The 22,408-nt window shown below is 43.6% G+C and overlaps 1 protein-coding gene across 2 annotated transcripts in view; it reads left to right on the top strand.

Moving 5' to 3' along the window:
- TRIM35 (tripartite motif containing 35) overlaps window positions 1–22,408 on the top strand; it is a 333,014-nt gene that overhangs the window by 175,371 nt on the left and 135,235 nt on the right. For both annotated transcript variants that reach the window (XM_086925495.1, XM_086925494.1), the window contains exon 5: window positions 280–401. In XM_086925495.1, the coding sequence (XP_086781621.1) occupies window positions 280–401 (122 nt within the window). The remainder of the gene's footprint in view (window positions 1–279; window positions 402–22,408) is intronic.

Below are 22,408 nucleotides of genomic sequence, written 5' to 3'. Positions count from 1 at the left end.
ACTGGTTTCGGGTGCAAGTGCTTTTTAAATATGTATAGATGAATCATTATTGTGAAGTTGAATGTGTGCTAATCCGCTAACGATTAAGGTTTGCTTTTGTTCTTGCTGTATGAAAAACCCTGTGGTGTGATGTGCTGCCTTATTAGCAAATGACTACAAAAAAGCTGTTGGTCATCCACTGCAATCCCTCTTTTCTCCACAGAGAACCCAATCTAATGGTTTGCACATCAATGTTATATTCCCCTTTTTCCTCTTCCTCCCATTGTTTGCAACTTTCAGGATCGCCTGCACCGCAGATGAGCCAGAAGCCATCTTAACCGGCACGCTGATTGATGTGGCCCACCACCTGGGCTCTCTGCAGTACAGAGTCTGGAAGAAGATGCTAAACTCCATTAAAGTGGGTAAGGACATCATACTGCAGCTTGACTATGAGCAGATTATGGGATCAGTGCAGATTTCTGTTAACTGAGACTGGGTGAGAGGTCCTCGATCAAACATATGGGAGAACGAGTTTAAAAATTGTATGTGTATATATACACGCAAGGTAACGCGTCTGTCGGGGGGTGAGGGGTTCGCAATAAACATCATCGAAAGGATACTGGTGTGCTCTCCTTTTTCGGCTGAAAACTAGCTGTTGTGTTTGAGATATATATATATATATATTATATATATAACTAGCTGTTGTGTTTGAGATATATATATATATCTATATATATATTACCTACTGGCGGTCGCCAGTAGGTAGTTATAGTTAGGATAATTTTCAATGTTAAATCTCAACATTCTATTTTGAATAACTTTGGCGCCGGTTGACGAATCTGCCTGAAATTTTCAGGAAAATGGTCTCATGGCGGTCCGGTCCTTCCCTGAAAGTTTGGGGGGGATTCGTCAAGCGGGGGCCGAGATAAAAGGGGGGTCCCAAAACGCGTTTTCCCCATGTTAATTTCCATAGGGCGGTCGATTTCACTTTTAGCCCGAGCGGCTGAATGGATTTCCACCAAACTTGGCAAAATTGTAGGGACTGGTAGCCCGATGTGCCTTTGCTATGTCTCAAGATATGTGCTCCAGTGGATTTTGAGTAATTTAGGTTCAAAAAAATATATATATCTATAGGCACTCTCCCGTGCGCGCACCGGAGTGCGCTCCAGGCGCGACACGCGACTTGCGCGCAGGAAGCTGATTGGCTCTCAGTTGTCTGTAAACATTCTAAACCGTGCGGAGCGGCCGCCATCTTGTGTCTCAGTAAAATCGAGACACAAGGGGTTTGAAAAAAAAAGGGGCAAATGACCATAAGGGGGAAGAGTAGACCCCCTCTGACCCCCTAGGTTTGATGTAGGGACTAAAATAGGGTCCTGCAGGGCATTAAAATTTTTTTTTCGTTTTGCGCGGGGGAAGCGCATGGTACGCGCACCGGCGAAGCACGGGGAAAATCCAGGTCCATATTTATGAAGGCCTTGCGCTGTTAGTTTTGCGCTTCCTGTGCGTCAATTTTTGTGACGCACCAGCGGTGTAAAAAAAATGCGCATTGTTATGCAATATTTAAAAAGTGACGCATCTATCTAGATGCGTCACTTTTTAAATATAGTGCAACGAGGTACATTTTATTACACTGCTGGTGTTATGCGTCACTTTTCTGTGCGCACTCCTTATGACATTCCAGATGTGTCATATTTAATGTATGACGAATCATGTTGCAAGGAGTTACAGATACGTCAGTATTTCTGACATATCTGTAAACATAAAAGTGATGCGAGGCAGGTGCAAGATTTTGACGCAACAGCATCCTAAAAGTGACGCAGAGAAATCTTATAGATTTCAGTACGTCGTTATTACCAAGCTTTTTGCGGGGGAATGCCCCCTTTGCATACATTATACCTGATGCAGATACAATATGGCGCAGAGTTTTAAAAAGTGACCCATGTACCTAGATGCGTCACTTTTTAAAAATAGCGTCAGGTATAATGCATGCAGAGGGGGTGTTCTCCCGCAAAAAGCTTTGTAATAGCGACGCAGTGAAATCTTTGAGATTTCACTGCGTCAGTTTTAGGATGCTGTTGCGTCAAAATCTTGTGCCTGCTTTACAGCAGGTGTTAGACTGAGGCAAGACCTTTCATATGCTGCTTTCCCCATTTGAAAGGACACATTACTGGAGTTGCGTCACTTTTGTGACGCACTCCAGCAATGCGTTACTTGGAATGTCATAAGGAGTGCGCACAGAAAAGTGACGCATTGCACCAGTAGTGTAAAAAAATGTGCCTCGTTGCGTTATATTTAAAAAGTGAGGTATCTAGGTAGATGGGTCACTTTTTAAAATCAAGCGCCACATTATATCTGCGTGAGGTATAATGCATGCAGAGGGGGTGTTCTCCCACTAAAAGCTTTGTAATAGCGACGCAGTGAAATGTTTGAGATTTCACTGCGTCACTTTTAGGATGCTGTTGCATCCTTTAAATATAGTGCAACGAGGCACATTTTATTACACTGCTGGTGTGATGCGTCACTTTTCTGTCCACAGTCCTTATGACATTCCAGATGTGTCATATTTAATGTATGACGAATCATGTTGCAAGGAGTTACAGATACGTCAGTATTTCTGACATATGTGTAAACATAAAAGTGATGCGAGGCCGTCGCAAGATTTTGACGCAATAGCATCCTAAAAGTGACGCAGAGAAATCTCATAGATTTCAGTACGTTGTTATTACCAAGCTTTTTGCGAGGGATTGCCCCCTCTGCATACATTATACCTGATGCAGATACAATATGGCGCAGAGTTTTAAAAAGTGACCCATGTACCTAGATGCGTCACTTTTTAAAAAATAGTGTCAGGTATAATGCATGCAGAGGGGGTGTTCCTTGCAAAAAGCTTGGTAATAATGACGCAGTGCGTCACTTTTAGGATGCAGTTGCGCCAAAATCTTGCGCCTGCTTCACAGCAAACCTTTCACATGGTGCTTTTTCCATGTGAAAGGACACATTACTGGAGTTGCGTCACTTTTGTGACGCACTCCTGCAATGCGTTACTTTTGTGTTTACAGATATGTCAGAAATACTGACATATCTGTAACTCCTTGCGAATTGATTAGTCATATATTAAATATGACATATCTGGAATGTCATAAGGAGTGCGTCCAGAAAAGTGACGCATCGCTATTTTCACGTAGCGATGCGTCACTTTTCAGAAATGAGGCCTCCAGTTTATTCACTGTCATAACTTTCTTTTCTAACACTCACCTTCTTTCATTCCTCCTACTTCACTTCCTTTCACCTCTCATACCTTTCTGTTCTTTCTTACTCATTCTCCTTTCAATTATCAATGCACTATATTTCACTTACTCTTCATTTTTTAAGATTATAGCTCTTTGATGAGAATTGGAGGTAGTTCTGAAAAGAACTTTTGGTTTTCTTCTTTTAACTGAAGAGGAACAAAAACAGGGAATAGAAACTGCTCAACAGGAGCAAAAAGAAAAGAAAAAAATTAGGGGTGGGAAGGGCAGTGATGGTTCTCCAATGCCCGAACCATGAGCAGGACACTTTGCTCCCCATAGGTGAGGAGTTGATTGCAGTATCTGCATCTAACGACCCCATGGTTGAATGCAGGTTGAATGTTTGCTACCTGCCCCTGAGATTGTTCTCTTCCAGAAGAAGTTGCTCCTCCTGTTGATGTAGAGGCCCCATCTCTGGGAACCTCCTGTGCCAGAGCCCTGACACTTTCCCGGGCAAAATTCTGGGGGTGCCTCCTCTCCACATGGCGAATCATGGTGAAGTTGCCAAAAGAGTATTTTTTTTGGGGGTTACCCCGTGACAGGACCTGTTTGCAGATCCTGCACTCTACTTTTGGTGCATTCACCTTCTTCTGGCCTGCTGGAAACTTAAAAAATTTCCAGATGAAATGTTCCTTCACCTTTGGGGTAGGAGGCTCTTCATCAATGAAATCATTGGAGTCATCTTCACTGCTGGATGGTCTGGCAGCCATGATGAATCCAGGAATATGGAGCAGCAAAAAAGGCAGGTCTTTCAGTCACAAAAGTGAAAGAAGAAGTGAAGGAAATGGGTGGGGATTTCATTCATTGTAAAAAAAAACTGTTAGCAACCAATGAAAAGTGTTATTTTAGGGTCACATGACCCGACGCGTTTACGCTGCGCGCTCCGGAGCACTTCCGGGTGCGTTTACGCAGCGCGATCGTAGGCGCTTCCGGGGCGCAAACGTGGCGCGATCGTAGGCGCTTTTGCGTGCGTTTATGCGCCGCGCACGTATGCGCTTCCGAGGGCACTTACGTTGCGCGCCGAAGTGACGTCATCAATCTTTTATAGAAATGCATAATCATTTTCCATATTAAAAAAAACAAATTTTATTTGTATGGTACGAAATGTTTTGCATTATTATTAACTTTTCATTCATATTTTTTTTTCACGAACGACAGTTGCGCTTTCAGATGAGCTCTCGGAGAAGCTTACAGGAGAGCTTAGCTGAAAGCTTCCCGGAGCGCGCACCCAGAGCGCAAAAGAAAAAAATTATAAAAAAAAATGAATACTTAAAAAAAAACAGCAAATTGTAAAAAAAAAAAAGGTTAGAAACTCGATATACAAAGGAATTAGCATTTAAAAAACCTATGAAATTCACTGAAAAAACCATAGGTTTCACACCAGTTATAGTTAGGAATTAGCATTTAAAAAACCTATGAAATTCACTGAAAAAACCATAGGTTTCACACCAGTTATAGTTAGGAATTAGCATTTAAAAAACCTATTAAATTCACTGAAAAAACCATAGGTTTCACACCAGTTATAGTTAGCTGGAAATTTTACTGATATAAAACCATTGAAATTCCCACGTTATAGTTAGATGGACTCACTATAACTTGCGCGTGCAATGCACTGCTGATGATGTCTTATTAAGCCAGTTAACCAATCAATTTTTAAAAACCATCCATTTAGACACTTATTTAAACATTTATTCTTCCATCAACTTTTACATATACATATATAAAATATATTTATTTTTCAGAAAGACACACATTCACTGGATGGTGTCATCAGTGATGTCATGAGTGATGTCACTGACCATGTCATGAGTGATGTAATATGTGATGTCATCAGCAGTGCATTGCACGCGCAAGTTATAGTGAGTCCATCTAACTATAACGTGGGAATTTCAATGGTTTTATATCAGTAAAATTTCCAGCTAACTATAACTGGTGTGAAACCTATGGTTTTTTCAGTGAATATATATATATATATATATATATATATATATATATATATATATATATATATATGCTCAAGAATCTTCCCCAATCGGCAGGAAAGACAACAGCGCTCCTGGAAACTTTTCAGCAAAGCAGTACGATTTATTTAGCAGACTCGTTTCGGCAAGACTTCCTTCTTCGAGGTCACATACAATGCAACGCGCTGCGTGGCGCCATCTTAATAGCAGGCAAAGCCATAAGCGTAAAGGAGGGACTACTACAGTCTCTTTGAATAGAGAGCGCCATGTTGGAGGTATCAATAGCGACACAATTCGCTGACATTCAATTACTAAGCCTAACATGGCATATAATACATAAAAAGAATGTCTACAACATTATAACATAACTCATGTTATCACAATCTTGCAGTGGATCGGCAAATGGCAACCACAAATGGTTACCCAGAACAGTCCTCTACAATTACGCATAAATATTCTCAATAAGCCCGCTAAGAAAAAAGGAACAGAATAATTTTGTCCTTCAGTTATGAAACTTAAACCCAGAATTAATCAAAATAAATGAATTCTCTCAGTTTTGCTGCAGCTACCATTAAATCCACGATCCACCCTTTTTAGTGAATTTAAACAAAGAGGTTGGTATACAAGAACAGGGTACAAAGCTGAGTTAATAACAAAATACCCTACTAGCTAAAATCTCACGATTAAATCAGAAGACATTACATTAAGAAATGTCATCAATATTTACACAGATCCATTCATCAAATCCCTGTCGGGATTACCCTTTCAATTTTAATTAACAAGGTGCACTGCCAATTCCTCTCCACTGTTTAGGCCTCCCGGAACCTTAGTCTGCAAATCTACAATATACCTCGATTCTAATCTCCGCAATCTCTGCAGTCTATCCCCTCCTCTCACATTTTCTAGTACTGAATCTAGGCAGAAATATTGCAGTAGATTTGTCATTTTTGTGCTTGATGGAAAAGTGGCGTGCCACCGGGTAAGAGAAATGTGTTCCCATTGGCGGGCATATGTTCCATTATTCTCAGCTTAACAGGGTTAATGGTGCTCCCTATGTACATTAAACCGCAGGGGCATTTGGGGCATTAAACTGCAAATGGTGTATGGCAGGACATGAACTTATTAATCCTCTTTCCTTGTTTGCAGCCTTTAACTTCATATGATGATCTTTTGCTTTGGGCACAGGCTTTACATCTCCCACATGGGAAGAACCCTTTAGCCTCCTGCAATGACCCTGGTTTCTTTACAGCAGAGTCTAGATGGCAATGTACCAAATTATCTCGCAAAGAACGCGCTTTCCTGAAAGTGATCAGGGGAGCGGCTGGGACATCAGAACCAATAATATTATCGGTTTTTAATACGTGCCAGTGTTTCTTCAAGATTCCCCTTAACCAGTTAGTCTTGGGAAAAGGAGGTTATCATCCGAAACCTCCCATCGTCTTTAATCTGTTCTTTTTTCTTAAAAAGACTCTCCCTAGGTAAATGTTTGACTCTGTGTAGTGTATTTTTTAGGAGTTCAGTATTGTAGCCTCTAGCCAGAAACCTCTGAGCACAGTCTTTAGCGGCACTCTCAAAGTCACATGCCAGGAACAGTTGCGTCTCAACCTAAGAAATTCCCTGTATGGGTTTTTTTTAATTAGGTTCTGAAGATGGCTGCTTGACGCATATAGTGTACTGTTGCCTGCAGTGGGCTTTCTATAGGGGGCAGTTTTTATCCTTCCATCACAAACTTCTACTTTCAGGTCCAGGTAGCTAGCTGCCACCAAGCTCACCTGGCCTGTGAACCTTAAGTTACTGTCATTCAAGTTCAACATTCTAATATATTCTCTGCCTCATCCACAGTACCATTCCACACCACAAATAAGTCATCTATATAAGGATGCCATGACACAATTTTACTAAACCATTCCTCGTTCTCCACGGCCCAGGCTACCTGCTCCTCCCACCAGCCCATGAATAAATTTGCGTAGCTGGGGGCGAAGCAGGAGCCCATTGCCGTACCAGAGATTTGTCGGAAGAGTTTTCCCTAAAAAAAATGTTTTATTGAAAAGACGAAATTCAGTAAGTTCCATTAACATTCTATTATGCACAGCATATTTCAATTGTCTTTTCTTCAGGAAATATTCAATAGCTCTCAGGCCTCGAGTATGGTCAGTGCTCGTATAGAGACTGGTGATGTCAAGAGTGAATAAATAGTAGCTAGGTTGCCAGTCCACTTTCTCAATGTGTTCAGTGAAGTGCGTCGTATCTCTGATATTTCAGTCCTAAGACCGCTTCAAATAGAAAGTAATCCAAAAATCTTGAAAGGCTTTCAGTGAGACTGCCTATTGATGATATAATTGGTCGTCCCAGCGGTTTGTTCATACTTTTATGCACCTTTGGTAGATAGTAAAATGTGGGTACCACGGGATTCGAAGTTTTCAAAAAGATATTCGTCCAGTTCAAGCATCTGCTTGTCATGCCATTTTTAGGTCGAGCCTGACGTGCAATCAATGCGAAGCATTGATTGCGGTCTGCTCGACGACTATTGTCAGCCGTTTCTGGGAATGTGGACACGAGAGTGGCACGAGCGCATTTGTCACCTCGTGGGCGCGCACTTGCCGTGCCCATCTCCTGCCTCGGAAGCTCCAACACCACACACGCATGCGCATACACAGAGACAGACACACACACACACACACGAGGGCCCATGCACGCACCCTTACATACAGAGAACCCACCCCTGCCATCGCATACACACACACACTGCATACACACACGCTCCCCCCAACCCCCCCTTACCTCACCGGGCTCTTTTCTTGCCCTGTTTTCTTGTGGGCTCCTTCTGCCCGGCTCCCAATGGATGGATGGGCGGGCGGGGGCGATGCGGCCAGGGGCTCCAGTGCTGCTACGGCGGGCGGGGGCGACGCAGCCAGGGGCTCCAGTGCTGCTACGGCGGGCGGGCGCGACGCGGCCAGGGGCTCCAGTGCCGTCTATCGCCTCTTGTACGCCATCAGCAAGCGGAGCCGGAGAAGCGGCCAAACACTGTGCGCCTGACCGGAAGTGCGTGCGCCCGCCTGACGTCACTGCTTCTCGCTTAAGGCATACGGCACGGTCTAGTTACCACTTAGTTCCGAAGTGGCTACGTCGTGGGGAAGTATTCGATGAGCGGTGTGTGGGTCATGGGCGCAAGATTCGAAAAGGTGATAGGGTGGCTTACTCGAACAAAAAAGTGTCTGAAAAGGAGTTGTGGATAATAAAATCGGCAAGTTACCAGGACCTATAGTCTATAAATAAACTGAGCCCATGTTTTTCGGATTCCTTGCAGTGTTTCCATTGTAACAATTATTTGTTCAAGGGCAGTGTGCTTGTGTTTGTTTTAACCGCGTGTGTTGGCGCAGATCGAGGTTTTGTGAGACTGCAGTGTGATAGATGTTTATTTACACTGTGACTCGCTCCTTACATTACAACAGGAGATACTGGAAAAATAAAACTCTTTATTGCGTGAACATTATTGTGTTTGCGTTTTGTAACCTCTATTCTTCATTAATGGTGTCAAGGTACTTGTGTAAAAATACGGTGTCTGTTTCTACCGTTACTTTATAATCCTTGCATTGTTAGGGAGTTTCGTCGTCTTTCGCCTACCACCATGCCTTTGAATATCGAGTCAGGAATAGTTACTCTGCTCACGGAACACCTGCTCATGGCTTGGAGATGCTGTCCACCTTTTAGGAGCAATCCATGTTAGTGGCTGCATTGCTATCTTATTGGCTGTATCATTTTTGAGTCCTCGGACTGTTCTCCTGTAATGGGACCAAAAAGGCGGTACTGTACAGTAATTACTCTTCTAGAAAGAGCTGCATCCCAATCGGATTTTTTTTCCTTTCCTGCCTATCTTGGTCATTTGTCCCATATTCTCCTCCCCACTCCCGACCAAAGTATGTATGTATATATATATATATATATATATATCCAAAATTTAACGGCGTTCCTTGCGAGCACTCGGAAAAGGAACACACAGCACACCACAGGATTACCAAGCCGATAGATTTATTCCTTCATAAATCTCGTTCGTGACGCGTTTCGCACTCCAAGGAGTGCTTGATCACACCGTGTGATCAAGCACTCCTTGGAGTGCGAAACGCGTCACGAACGAGATTTATGAAGGAATAAATCTATCGGCTTGGTAATCCTGTGGTGTGCTGTGTGTTCCTTTTCCGAGTGCTCGCAAGGAACGCCGTTAAATTTTGGATATTGAACCCGGCTGCTCCGCCGGCTCGAGCCACACCCACGAAGGCGAAGGGTTGCAGTAGGAGCTTTGCTGAACGATCTATATATATATATATATATATATATATATATATCCTCGCCGACTTGACCCCACCACCATCCTTCTCCACATTAGGCCAGAAGGTCGCCACCCTCTTTGACTCCTATATCTGGGGGGGGGGTTATTTCAGCAGGCTATATAGGAGTGAAACCCCTGTGACAAGTGCCAATCTCCTGTTATTTTCTGGTTCTCATGCCTCGTATATAGCAGCGCTGTTGCCACTTTTTCAAACTAATTGTACATTTTCTCTGCCTCTCACAACTTTTACAAGAACACGCTATGGAATCCTGTTTACATATACTTTGTTCTTTTTGATATCCATGGAGAGGCATTTAAGTTCAGATGGTTAAGATAGGTGTTTGAAAATCCCATCTGCTCTACTAAACTAAAAACGCATACTTGCTAGTAACCCTTTCTTGAATTACATCACCTCATCTCAGATGATTTATTCCTTCTGTGATCTTTTCCGTTAATTAATTTTTGTCTGTCTTTGATCAGTTAATTCAGTTTATCACAGCTATGCGCCATTCCCACAGGGGATAGTATTTGGCTTAACGACCATAGCTGCAGACTTTGGAACTGGGGAACCAGGTTCAAGTCTCTACTTCAACCCAGATACCCATGCCATTATAAATTACAATAACTTTTATTTAGGTATTAATAATAAAAAAATGCCATTGTTATTTGTAATATCAATACATCGAAGTCACGTAAATACAACACATATTGCATTACAAATGCTATACGTGTCACATTTGCGAAAGTTATAACTATTGGCATTGTAAATGACCAAGCTATTAAATTCGCTATTTTCCAAACCAACACAGAAATAACCAATTTGTCATTTACAATACCAATAGCTCAAAATTTCCTAATGCGAGACCTATTTCATTGCAAATGCTTGTTTCAGTAATGTGTGCAATTCGTTGATGCTGTCTTGGTATCTTGCTTTGGTAGTGGATTCATAGCAAGTTTGATCACCCAATTGCCGCATGGCTTCTTCCACGTATTGCTCCAGAGAGAGTAACACCACGTTTCCTCCCTTATCAGAGGGTTTGCAGATTATTGTGGAATCTTCGGCCAAACTCCTTACGGCTAATCTCTGTGCCTTTGTCAGATTATCCTGTCGTTTAAAAGGTTGCTTGTTTACCCTATATCTCATCAAGTCTTTAATGACCAGATCCGAGAAGATGTTGATCGTATCGATATTCTTTGAGTGAAGGTGATGGCCGGCAATCACCTTCAATATCGATAGTGGAGATAGAACAAGAAGCACCCAATAGTGGCTTCAAACAGACTTCGAAATTTCTACCACAGATGCTGTCTGATTCGAAATCTGCAAATCGGGGCTGAATGCAGGGCATCGTCTCACTTTCCTCTGGTGCAGACGCAGTGGGTTGCTTCCTTTTTGAGCTGGTTCTTGTTGATTGGGGGGGGTTACTGGCCAGTTCCCTCATCTCTGCAGCAGAATAGTTTATAGGATGCTTGCGCTGCATGTGGCGGATCATCGTGTGATTTCCAAAGGAATATTTTTTATTAGGGTTCCCCCTAGAAAGTTCCATGTCACAGATCAGGCAAGTCACCTTGGCTGCATTTACCTTTTTCTTCCCCTGTGGAACCGAAAAAAACTCCCAAATGTGTGGTTTGGGCTGGTATGGGGTATTTTGTCCTTGGAGAAATGTTCTCCTCCCTTCTTCCTCCTCCTCTTCCTCCTCTTGTTGACCACCAATGAAATCTTGTGGTGGTCCTCTTGGTTGTTGTGGTGGTGGTGCAGATGCACCAGCTGCTGTTGCTACTGAAGCCATTATAAAGATCAAAATGGTACAGAGAGGTACAAGCAGGTCTTCCTCAGTCAAAGGACAAAGTCAGAAGAAGGAAAAAAGGTGGGGTCTTTCATCAGAAGGAAAAGAATGTTTGGAACCAATGAAAAGTGTTATTTTCAGGTCACATGACCAGTGGCTTCATTATTATGAAACCAAAACTGTTATGAACCAATGAAAAGTGTTATTTTCAGGTCACATGACCCGACGCGCTTACGCTACGCGCCCGGGGGCGCGCTCCGGGTCGGGTAGCGTAAGCGCGTCGGAAGTTTACAATGCGCGATCGTATTCGCACGAGTGCTTCCGGGTGCGCTTACGCCGTGCGTTTCACGCAGACGCGGCTACGCGATACATCACGATCATGTTTTCGTTCGCGATAATGGCGCTTACGGGGCGCTACCCGGTGCGCTTCATATAATTACGCTTTCCGGTGCGCTCCCCGGGGCGCGCACCGGGAGCGCACCAAAGCAACAAAAAAAAATAGGAAAAAATTGTAGGGACTGGTAGCCCGATGTGCCTTTGCTATGTCTCAAGATATAAGCTGAAGTGGCTTTAACGAAAGTTAACTTTGAAAAAACATATATTGGGCTACATTGGGTTTTATATATGTTAGAGCCCAATGTAGCCAAATGTAGCCCAAAGATGGACACCAGAGACAAAAAAACAAATGTAGCCAAAATATTAGCCAGATGCATCCCAAATATAGCCCAATGACAGAATGTCCCAGAGTGTTCTAAAGAACAACTAGTGCGCTAAAAGTCTTACTTATAAACTGAGATTTATAGTTAGGAATTAGCATTAAAAAAAAACCTTTGAAATTCACTGAAAAAACCATAGGTTTCACACCAGTTATAGTTAGGAATTTGCATTTAAAAAACCTAATAAATTCACTGAAAAAACCATAGGTTTCACACCAGTTATAGTTAGCTGGAAATTTTACGGACATAAAACCAATGAAATTCCCACGTTCTAGTTAGTTGGACTCACTATAACTTGTACGTGCAATGCACTTTTGATGACGTCACATATTACATCACTCATGACATGGTCAGTGACATCACTCATGACATCACTGATGACACCATCCTTGTGACATAGTGACAGACCTCCTTTCACTGTAATGTAACACTTGAAACACATTCAAAAATAGAAACTAAATTTATATAAAAAATTGAGATACCTATATCAGTTACAACAACCAATTCAGTAATTCAACTATCTATATACACATCCACTCATTCACCAACAGTTCTATATAGTCACTCATACATATTTATTATTTATTTATATTTTATTTATTTTTTGCACTTATAATGCGCACAGATACCCACAAAGGGTTTCCCGGCGCAAAGGATGTGAGAGCTGCGAAAAACACCGAAAACGCAGAAAACAACCTGTTAGAAGCCTGCAATTATTTATCAAAAAGCCAAGTTTTTACACCTTTCTTAAAACTGGCGAGGTTTACCTCCTTACGCAGGGCTAAAGGCAAAGAGTTCCAAAGAACTGGTCCCATATGGGAGAAAGACTTTCCCCCCATACGGTCCAGTTTAAATCTGGGAACCACAAAGTTGGCTCCATTTGAGGAGCGGAGGTTTCGTTCAGGAACATAGGGCCTAACCAGATTCTGCAGGTACTTTGGTGCGGTCCCTGCCTTGATCCTAAACATGTAGGTCAGAGCTTTGAACCGGACCCGGTTCTCAACCCTAAGCCAGTGAAGGTCCTTAAGGTGCTTTGATATTCTGGCAGTCCTAGGGATCTTACAAAGCAGCCTGGCGGCGGAATTTTGGACCAGTTGGAGCCGCCTAATCACAGCTAAATTGGAGCCCAGGTATAGGATGTTACCGTAGTCAAGCCTAGATGTGATCCGTGCATTGACTACGGTCTTCTGGGTATCCATAGGTAGCATCCAAATGATCTTCCGTAACCATTTCAAGATGGTGAAACACGTACCAGCTACTTTGTTTGCCTGCTGTTTCATTGATAACGAGTCATCAATGCATACCCCTAAGTTTCTGACTTGAGTGGCTGGGCAGGGGAAAGCACCCAGGGAGGATGGCCAATGGGTATCCTGCCATAGATCTCTCTTTTTCCCCAGGATAAGAATCTCCGTCTTCTCCCCGTTAAGCTTCAGCTGATTGGTGGACATCCAGCTGAAGACTTCCTGGAGGCCTGATTTCAACGCAGAGGGGGATGAAGGCTTTGCGTTGGTGAGGGAAAAAATAATCTGCGAATCATCCGCATAAGACATAAGTTCTAGACCAACTCGCTCAGCTAGATCGGCGAGTGGGCGGAGATACAGATTAAAAAACAGCGGGCTCAAGATTGAGCCTTGAGGCACGCCATGTGGAGACAGAAAGGTGTCTGACTGAGCTTGCGAGGACGAGATCTGAAACGTCCGGTTGCTCAGATAGGACGCGATCCAGTCAAGCGCTTTCCCTCCGACACCATCATCACTCAGCCTAGCAAGTAGTCTGTTATGTGAGATGGTGTCGAAGGCCGCACTAAGATCAAGTAGGACAAGAGCAACTGTTTGCCCCTCATCCAAAAGTCCCCTAATCTTTTCGGTGACTCCCAAGAGGGCGGACTCGGTGGAGTGGCCGGCCCTAAAACCTGACTGAGTAAAATGGAGAAGATTATTGTTCTCCGTGTACATTGAGAGTACACCGTGAATGTGCTTATCTAAAATCTTAGAGAACGCAGGTAGCAGGGAAATTGGGCGGTAGTTGGCCAGCACCTCAGGATCAGCCGCCGGCTTTTTCAATAGGGGGCTGACCATGGCATGCTTCCAGGCCGCTGGAACAGTTGCCAGATGGATGGAGGCATTTAATGTATCAACAATAATCCCTAGAGCTGGGTCGTCCAGCTGCCTCAGGATGTTGATGGGGAGAGGATCACAGGGAGAGCCTGATTTAATGGACGCAGCTAAAGATTTCAAAATGTCCAAAGAAATAAGTGGCCAAGCGTCAAGCTTCATATGAAGTGATACCCCTATACATCCTGTTACACACCGACAGTCATCCAAAAGTTACTTACACACATACTCACAGATGCAAATAAACTATTGAACATCCATTTATTTGCATATAGAGCAATACACACACTACCACCTTACTTCTATTGAAAATTACACATATTTATTCTCTTAAACAATCACTTTTCGAAACACATACTTATTTAAACAGGAACTCTTACAATCTCTTACTCTCACATATACTCACTTATATGCATCAATATTCACATATTCTAGATTAAAACCTATGTAGTTACTGTTTAAAACACTAGTGAGACAGTCATTTACTCACTAACATACACATATACACGCTATTCAACCATACAGTCCTGTACATATGTAGTCTTCAAAATACATACAAAAAAGAGTCAGTCACTCATGCATCAATGTTGTAAGTAATTCCAACACTAAACAATACAAACACTCATACTGATACTAATAAAACATCTAATAACCCATGTACATACACATGTACCTACTCACCAACCCATGCAGCTACTTATACACAAAGTGAAACACTAATACATATATTTAAAAATTTAAACATTACTCACTAATATTTATTTTTCAGAAAGACACACATTCACTGGATGGTATCATCAGTGATGTCATGAGTGATGTCACTGACCATGTCATGAGTGATGTAATATGTGACGTCATCAGCAGTGCATTGCACGCGCACGTTATAGTGAGTCCAACTAACTATAATGTGGGAATTTCATTGGTTTTATGTCAGTAAAATTTCCAGCTAACTATACCTGGTGTGAAACCTATGGTTTTTCAGTGAATATATATATATATATATATATATATATATATATATATAGTGTATATATATGTAATTCATGGCTCATAAAAGAAATGAGTAATACAAGTGTTGCATGTAGCTAGAGAACGTTTGAAGTGTTAATAAGCAACATATGGAGGTAGCAGTGCAACATATGGAGGTAGCAGTGGTCTGAGTCAATCGCAAATCTCCAGCGAAAAAATTGGTTTAGTATATTGTTACAGTAACAATGTATTAATCATGCATACGTTAAGTGCTACCAACAGCATTTAACACCCTGCTACCTGTAGCATGTTACTTACGTTGTGACCCTAAATAGGTTACAATCCAATCCAAAAACTGCACTAGGACACCGGAGCACGATCAGTTGATGCAGCAAGTATCAATTATTGTGATAAGCAAACAGTCCAGGTGTTCATTTGGCTTCTTGCAAGTTTATTTTAAATGTTTCCAGGTTTCATAAAAGTACAAACAGCCAACACATGTTTAGTCTAATACTGACTGCAATAAGTACAAAGAATATGGTGTAGGTATCTTAAATCGTATGTATATATATATATATATATATATATATATCTATATCTATCTATCTCTCGGTGGAAAAGGAAAAACTGTGCCATTGTGGCCAGCCAGAAAAGTGTAACACCAGAAAGAAGGACATCTGTCAAATTTAAAAAACATATCCTTGAGATTGCCACAAGTCAAGGTTTCAAATGAGAGTAAAATGGTCCAGTGCGAAAAGAAAGCGCTCCTGTTAGACAACCCATATTGGAGAGGCCGATGAATCTGCCATATTGGAGTGGTGCGCGCTCGTACTGCATTTAAAAAAGTATCTGAACTGTGATCATGAGTGAATGTGGGTAGGATCAGCGAGCGTGAGGGCGGAATCCAAGGGGGTGGCTGAATAGATTAATTTTCTGTAACTATTTTTTGGGTCTTTTACATTCAGGTACCTGCACATAAAATAATGCAACCTTAAATAAAAAATAAATGCAAGTGAAACTGATGAACAGGAGATGCACCATTTTATGTTTTGAAACCCCTATCGGATAATTTTGTTAATGTGATTACTGCAGATGTCTGTGTGTGTAACCAGAGAGTCTTAGAATTGTATCCTGGTTGGTTCAGTGGAATAGAGTAGCTTGTGTATATATAGTGCCATGAAGTACCCACCTTCTCACACTTAAGCAGTGTAAATATGTAAGTCGGTATTTTAAACTTGCATTACACACAGTAAAAGGTAGGCTGCCACAAACTATAATTAAACGCAATATGCCGACTGTCCCTAGTGCAAATGTTTTCTAGAACTGTCCATTAAAAGCATTCACAGATCGGCTTGTCGCCGGAAAGCAGTTTTTACAACATGATTTTTATATTGCAGTGCTTTTGCCATGAATTTATTACCATGCTTGTTTTTACCACATATAAACCTTTACCACGCATGACTTTACCATGCATTTAAGGTAAGTATTGGGGTTCTCTCCCCAAAAGTAAATTAAATATATATATTTAAACTTGCTTTACTAATACTTACCTCAGTTAGACTAATAATGCAGTGTAAATGCATGCAGTGTTTTTATCGGTTTTTTTCCGTCATACCATTGCCTTGCCATTTATCTAAAAAAAAAAAATTGTAATCCTGAAGCGTCAAGTGATATAGTCAAATAAAGGCAATATTGCTTCCAAGCAGTGGCAGCCGCCGCCTATCTAATTGCTAGGTTGGCCGATGGGAGAGAGTGGGGGGGTTGAGGGAGATGGAAATATTATAAAAGTACAAAAATATTTACCTGCAACTCCACTCCTCCTTACTGCTGCCTCGCTGCTCCTCTTGTCGGGCCGGAAAGGGATGGGCGCCACACCCAATCCAGACGCTGCTCTCATAGCATGAGAGCAGCGCCAGGATTGGTCTGAGTGGCGTCGGAGCCTGATTTTTCTCCAACCTGGCTGTGTAACGCATCTGAGTTGGATGAATAGAAGTGTGCATGTCTTTGGCCAGCCTACAACGGCCGCCAAACAAGCTTGCACACTCATAAGTGCACACTACTCCTCCTTCTCCTCCTCCCAGACATGCCCACTCTATACTTATTGCGGGGTTCAGACAGCATAAATAAAATGATACTGTTTTTATTTTATTGATCTGCTCGCGTGGGCTGTGGGGCCATTACAGAGGAGTCGCCCCTGCTTCCAAGCAGCCTTTACATTTGCAGATTTGCGTGCTGGGACGCCTCGTTGCTGAGGCAGCCATGCGCGTTATATATCCGAAATAATAATAATAATAATTTGCAGATTAACCAATTTTATACATTTACATTGCTCTCAGGCAGCTGCCCGCCAGGTGAGAAGCCTTGTTTCTTGCTCAGCTGTCTCTCTCTCCCATGGCGGCGCGGCACAGGAGACTCCATTTCTTCCACTTCAGCTGCAGCATCCTAAATGTCAGGCTTACCCGTCCCTGGCAGTTGTCTTTTAACAAAGTTGGAACTGTTTTGGGCTTATAATTTTTTTTTTATTAAAGTATGGGCACGATGTGCCCCTCTGATACCACCCACTTCGACAAATGCGAACATTAAAACTATTAACCTAAAGTATTTGTTGGTAGATCATATACTATTCATTTATGTCAGTCCCAATTATTTGTCAAAAGAGAACTTGCCAGATTTGCAACAAAGTTAAAATAATTTCAAAAACATTCAAAATAACCAATTGCGCCCAAGCCGCACCTGGACACACCCATGGACCCTTCACATGCAACTCCTGCAAGTTTGACGGCACAAAAACCAATTCCTCACCCACTAACACCAAACATAGATCTGACGCCAACCACCTAAAATGCATCCTACTCAACACCCGATCGGTCCACAGCCACGCCATCGACCTTTGGAATCTACTAGACACCATCTCTCCAGATGTCGCCTTCCTAACAGAAACTTGGATGAACGCCTCTTCAGCCCCAGACATCACCATAGCCATCCCGGAAGGCTACAAGATCATCCGAAAAGATCGCACCATCCAAACAGGAGGAGGCATCGACATCGTCCATAAGAACTCCATCCGCATCTCAACCAGCTCAGACGTCAACCTCGCTAGCGCCGAACACCTCCACTTCCAAATCCACACCGACCCCAAGACCACACTCAGAGGCACCCTCCTCTACAGGCCACCAGGACCCCGTGCACAATTCACTGAAGACATCACTGATTTTATCACCCAACACGCCCTCTCCTCGGAGGACTACATCCTATTGGGAGACCTCAATTTTCACCTGGAAAAGAGCAACGACAACAACACCACCACCCTTCTGGACAATTTCGCCAACCTCGGACTCAAACAACTTGTTAATACCCCCACACACCACGCAGGTCACACTCTCGACCCTAACTTCACCTCCAGCAAACATATCTCCTTCAGTCACACCACAGTTCTCCAATGGACGGACCACAGCTGCGTTCACTTCGTTTACAATAAGACCACAACCCACAACCATCCTCAACCTACCCTGCGAAGAAACTGGAACAAAATCACCATTGACCAGATCTCCACATCGCTTCTTCAAAACCCCCCTGCCTACTCATCGAACCCCAACCAAGCAGCCATTAACCTCACTCAATGGCTAAGCAACACTGCCGACAACCTAGCACCTTTGAAAAAACGTCAAATCAAGCTAGGCAGCAAAAACGCCCCCTGGTTCAACGAGGACCTTAAGAAATCCAAGAAACTCTGTCGCTCCCTTGAGAAGGCCTGGAAAAAAGACCCAAACACCAACACCAAGGACGCCTTCAAAAACGCCACCCGCATACACCACCAATTGATCCGGACTGCCAAGAAAACCGCATTCAAAGACCGACTAGACAAAAACGCCCACAACAGCAAGGAATTATTCAACATCGTCAAAGAGTTTACCAACCCCACTGCCAACTCCAACGACATCACCCCCTCTCAAACCCTCTGCGACTCACTAGCTTCGTTCTTCCACGACAAAATCGCAGACATCCACAACAGCTTCGACAACCAACCCGAAGACCAACCCACCCAACCCTCTGCCGTACCTTCACCCCCCTTGAACATCCTTAATGACTGGAACCCAATCTCCACTGAGGACACCATCCGCCTGATGAACTCCATCCACTCAGGATCCCCCACAGACCCATGCCCTCACCACATCTTCAACAAAGCAGACTCCACCATAGCACCACACCTCCGAGACGTCATCAACTGCTCCCTCAACTCCGGCACCTTCCCAGAAAGCTGGAAACACGCAGAACTCAGCGCCCTTCTGAAAAAGCCCACAGCTGACCCCACCGAACTCAAAAACTACCGCCCCATCTCGCTCCTTCCATTCCCGGCCAAAGTCATCGAGAAAGCTGTCAACAACCAGCTCGCCGCCTTCCTCGAAGCCAACAAATCCCTCGACTCCTCACAGTCCGGCTTCCGAGCCAAACACAGTACTGAGACCGCACTCATCGCAGCAACAGACGACATCCGAACTCTACTGGACAATGGAGACAGTCGCCCTCATCCTCCTCGACCTCTCCACAGCCTTCTACACAGTCTGTCATAACTCCCTGTTACAACGACTCAGAAACCTCGGAATCCGAGGAAAAGCACTGGAATCGATCACCTCATTCCTTACCGGAAGAACTCGGAGAGTACGCCTCCCACCATTCAAGTCGGAGGCCACTGAAGTCATCTGCGGCGTCCCACAAGGATCTTCACTCAGCCCCACCCTCTTCAACGTATACATGAGCCCCCTCGCGGCCATCGCACGCCAACACAACCTCAACATCATCTCTTACGCTGATGACACTCAACTGATCCTCTCTCTCACCAAAGACCCTAACACCGCCAAAACCAACCTACATGAAGGAATGAAAGAGGTAGCCGAATGGATGAAACATAGCCGTCTGAAACTGAATTCAGACAAAACAGAAGTCCTTATCTTAGGTACCTCCCCCTCCGCCTGGGACGACACTAGGTGGCCAGAGGCCCTTGGAAAAGCACCCATCCCGACGGATCACGCACGGAATCTAGGCGTCATCCTGGATTCCTCACTCTCGATGACCAGACAAGTCAACGCCGTCTCTTCATCTTGCTTCAACACTCTTCGCATGCTCAAAAAAACATTTCGCTGGATCCCCACCGAAACTAGAAAAACGGTCACCCACGCACTGGTTACAAGCCGCCTGGACTACGGAAACACCCTCTACGCCGGTACCACCGCAAAACTTCAGAAAAAACTCCAACGCATCCAGAACGCATCAGCCAGACTCATTTTAGACATCCCGCGTAAAGAACACATTTCTGGTCACCTGAAAAACCTCCACTGGCTCCCCATCAATAAGAGGATAACTTTCCGCCTCCTCACTCACGCACACAAAGCTCTTTACGAACTTGGACCCGAATGCCTCAATACACGTCTTTCCTTCTACACCCCCCCCCCCGCCAGCTGCACTCCTCCAACCAAGCCCTCGCTGCTGTTCCCCGCGTCAACAAAACCGCCATGGGAGGAAGATCATTCTCCTACCTAGCGGCCAAAACCTGGAACTCACTTCCCATGCACCTTCGCCTCACTCAAAACCACCTAGCATTCAGAAAGCAACTTTGGATATTCGAGAAGTAATTCCCCACCTCTCTTCAAGCGCCTTGAGACCCTCTGGGTATGTAGCGCGCTATATAAATGTATTGACTTGACTTGACTTGACTTTAAGTATAAATAAACATCCCTACATGCATGCAGCATTGATATAGAAAGTATTGAGACCCAACAGTGGGAACAAGCGCAAGAAGTGGTGCGAAGCTGAAAACAGTTTTAAGTTTCGAAGTGTTGCCTACCAGATGATTAAAAAAAAAGTCCTGAGTGCAAGTCCTAAAGGAAGTTTAAAACTTAGTTAACACTGCATATTTATGAAAATCAATTTCCTTAGACCGTTTTGCAAGCAGTCTAAAACTGTATGAGATTTGTACAATAACGCATTGAATAGTGAGCCAGTCGCATCAGAACCTTGTGTTTGCAATTTCCTCTTTTTTTTTTTAGGTAAGGTAACTTAGTTTGGTTGTAAATTAAACACCAGATGCTTTAAAACACATTGTTAATTATAAAACACATTGTTTTTTTATTTTTTTTATTTTTTGAAACCTTTATTGTGCAAATGCTGCAAACAAATACGGGCCCACAACCATCTGGCCGGCCGCGAAACATTTTAAGCACTGTTGCAAACTATACGGTGACTCAGTAGTACATCAATACCAATAGACAATCGATCAGAGTTACACAGGACCCAGTCGTACTACCGAGAAGCAGGAGGAATGAAGGTTAATTTTTAAAAAAAATGTTAGGGAATTTTCGAAAATATAGAAACGAGTCATAGTCCAGTCAATCTCACTATGGCATGAGTGGGCAACGGTCATCAGGTGAATCCCAAGAGACAAAGGCAAAGTTATAATCGGAGTAGCGGCATTACAAAATACACGTCAGGGTATTTAAGCTCACATTATGTCCAATGCCGATCAGCACCCACCTCATATCAACCCAAACTACGGACCCAAAGACAGAAATGAGAAAAGAAAAGAAGTTGGAAGGAAGAAAAATAAGGCCCATAGAAACGAAAACGGACAAAAGAAACCCCCCCCCCCCCCCTACACGCATGCAGAGGCTACAGCCTACCCCCCCTAGCAGTGTGCCTGTCGCCCAAAAAGGAGTACCCGAAATATAGAAACAAAGACATAGGAAAGGAAGAAAAAATTCGTATAAAGCCGGAGGGCCAAATCTACACATTCCCGGTCTTCCCCGCCATGCATTCAACCTCCACCCCATGAGCAAGGATTAACGACATCAAACCTCAATTACAGCATTAAATGGGGAGAGGCATCACGTTTCGCACAGTCAAACATATCGTAGAAGCGTTCCAATCCGAGTCCCCGCCAGCCTATCAGTCGCGGATCGTGAAAAGGAATCTCTCAGCCCTGGCCAGATCGTGAAAATCCCCCTAAACATGGCACCCGAGGAGGGTCCGTCTCAAACAAAGCAGGAGAGCAAAATGGCCACCATCGGTAAAGAAGAGGCAGGTGAAAACAAAATGGACGTCTCCAGTCACCAAGAGAGCCGTAGGCACACAAGATGATCGCCCCCAGATGTATGTGATGGTATACAGTCCACAGCAGAGAGAAAGGGGCTTGCGAGGCAGCAGGCACAGAGGGGTCCAATGACTGCAGGACCGGCGTTTGAAACAACAGTAGCAACATCGCAGACAAAGTCTCAATC

This window comes from Lissotriton vulgaris, chromosome 6, assembly GCF_964263255.1.
Source record: "Lissotriton vulgaris chromosome 6, aLisVul1.2, whole genome shotgun sequence".
Classification (NCBI taxonomy): domain Eukaryota; kingdom Metazoa; phylum Chordata; class Amphibia; order Caudata; family Salamandridae; genus Lissotriton; species Lissotriton vulgaris.
The sequence above is the reverse complement of the archived record's forward strand: the minus strand, read 5'-3'. Positions and strand labels throughout refer to the sequence as shown.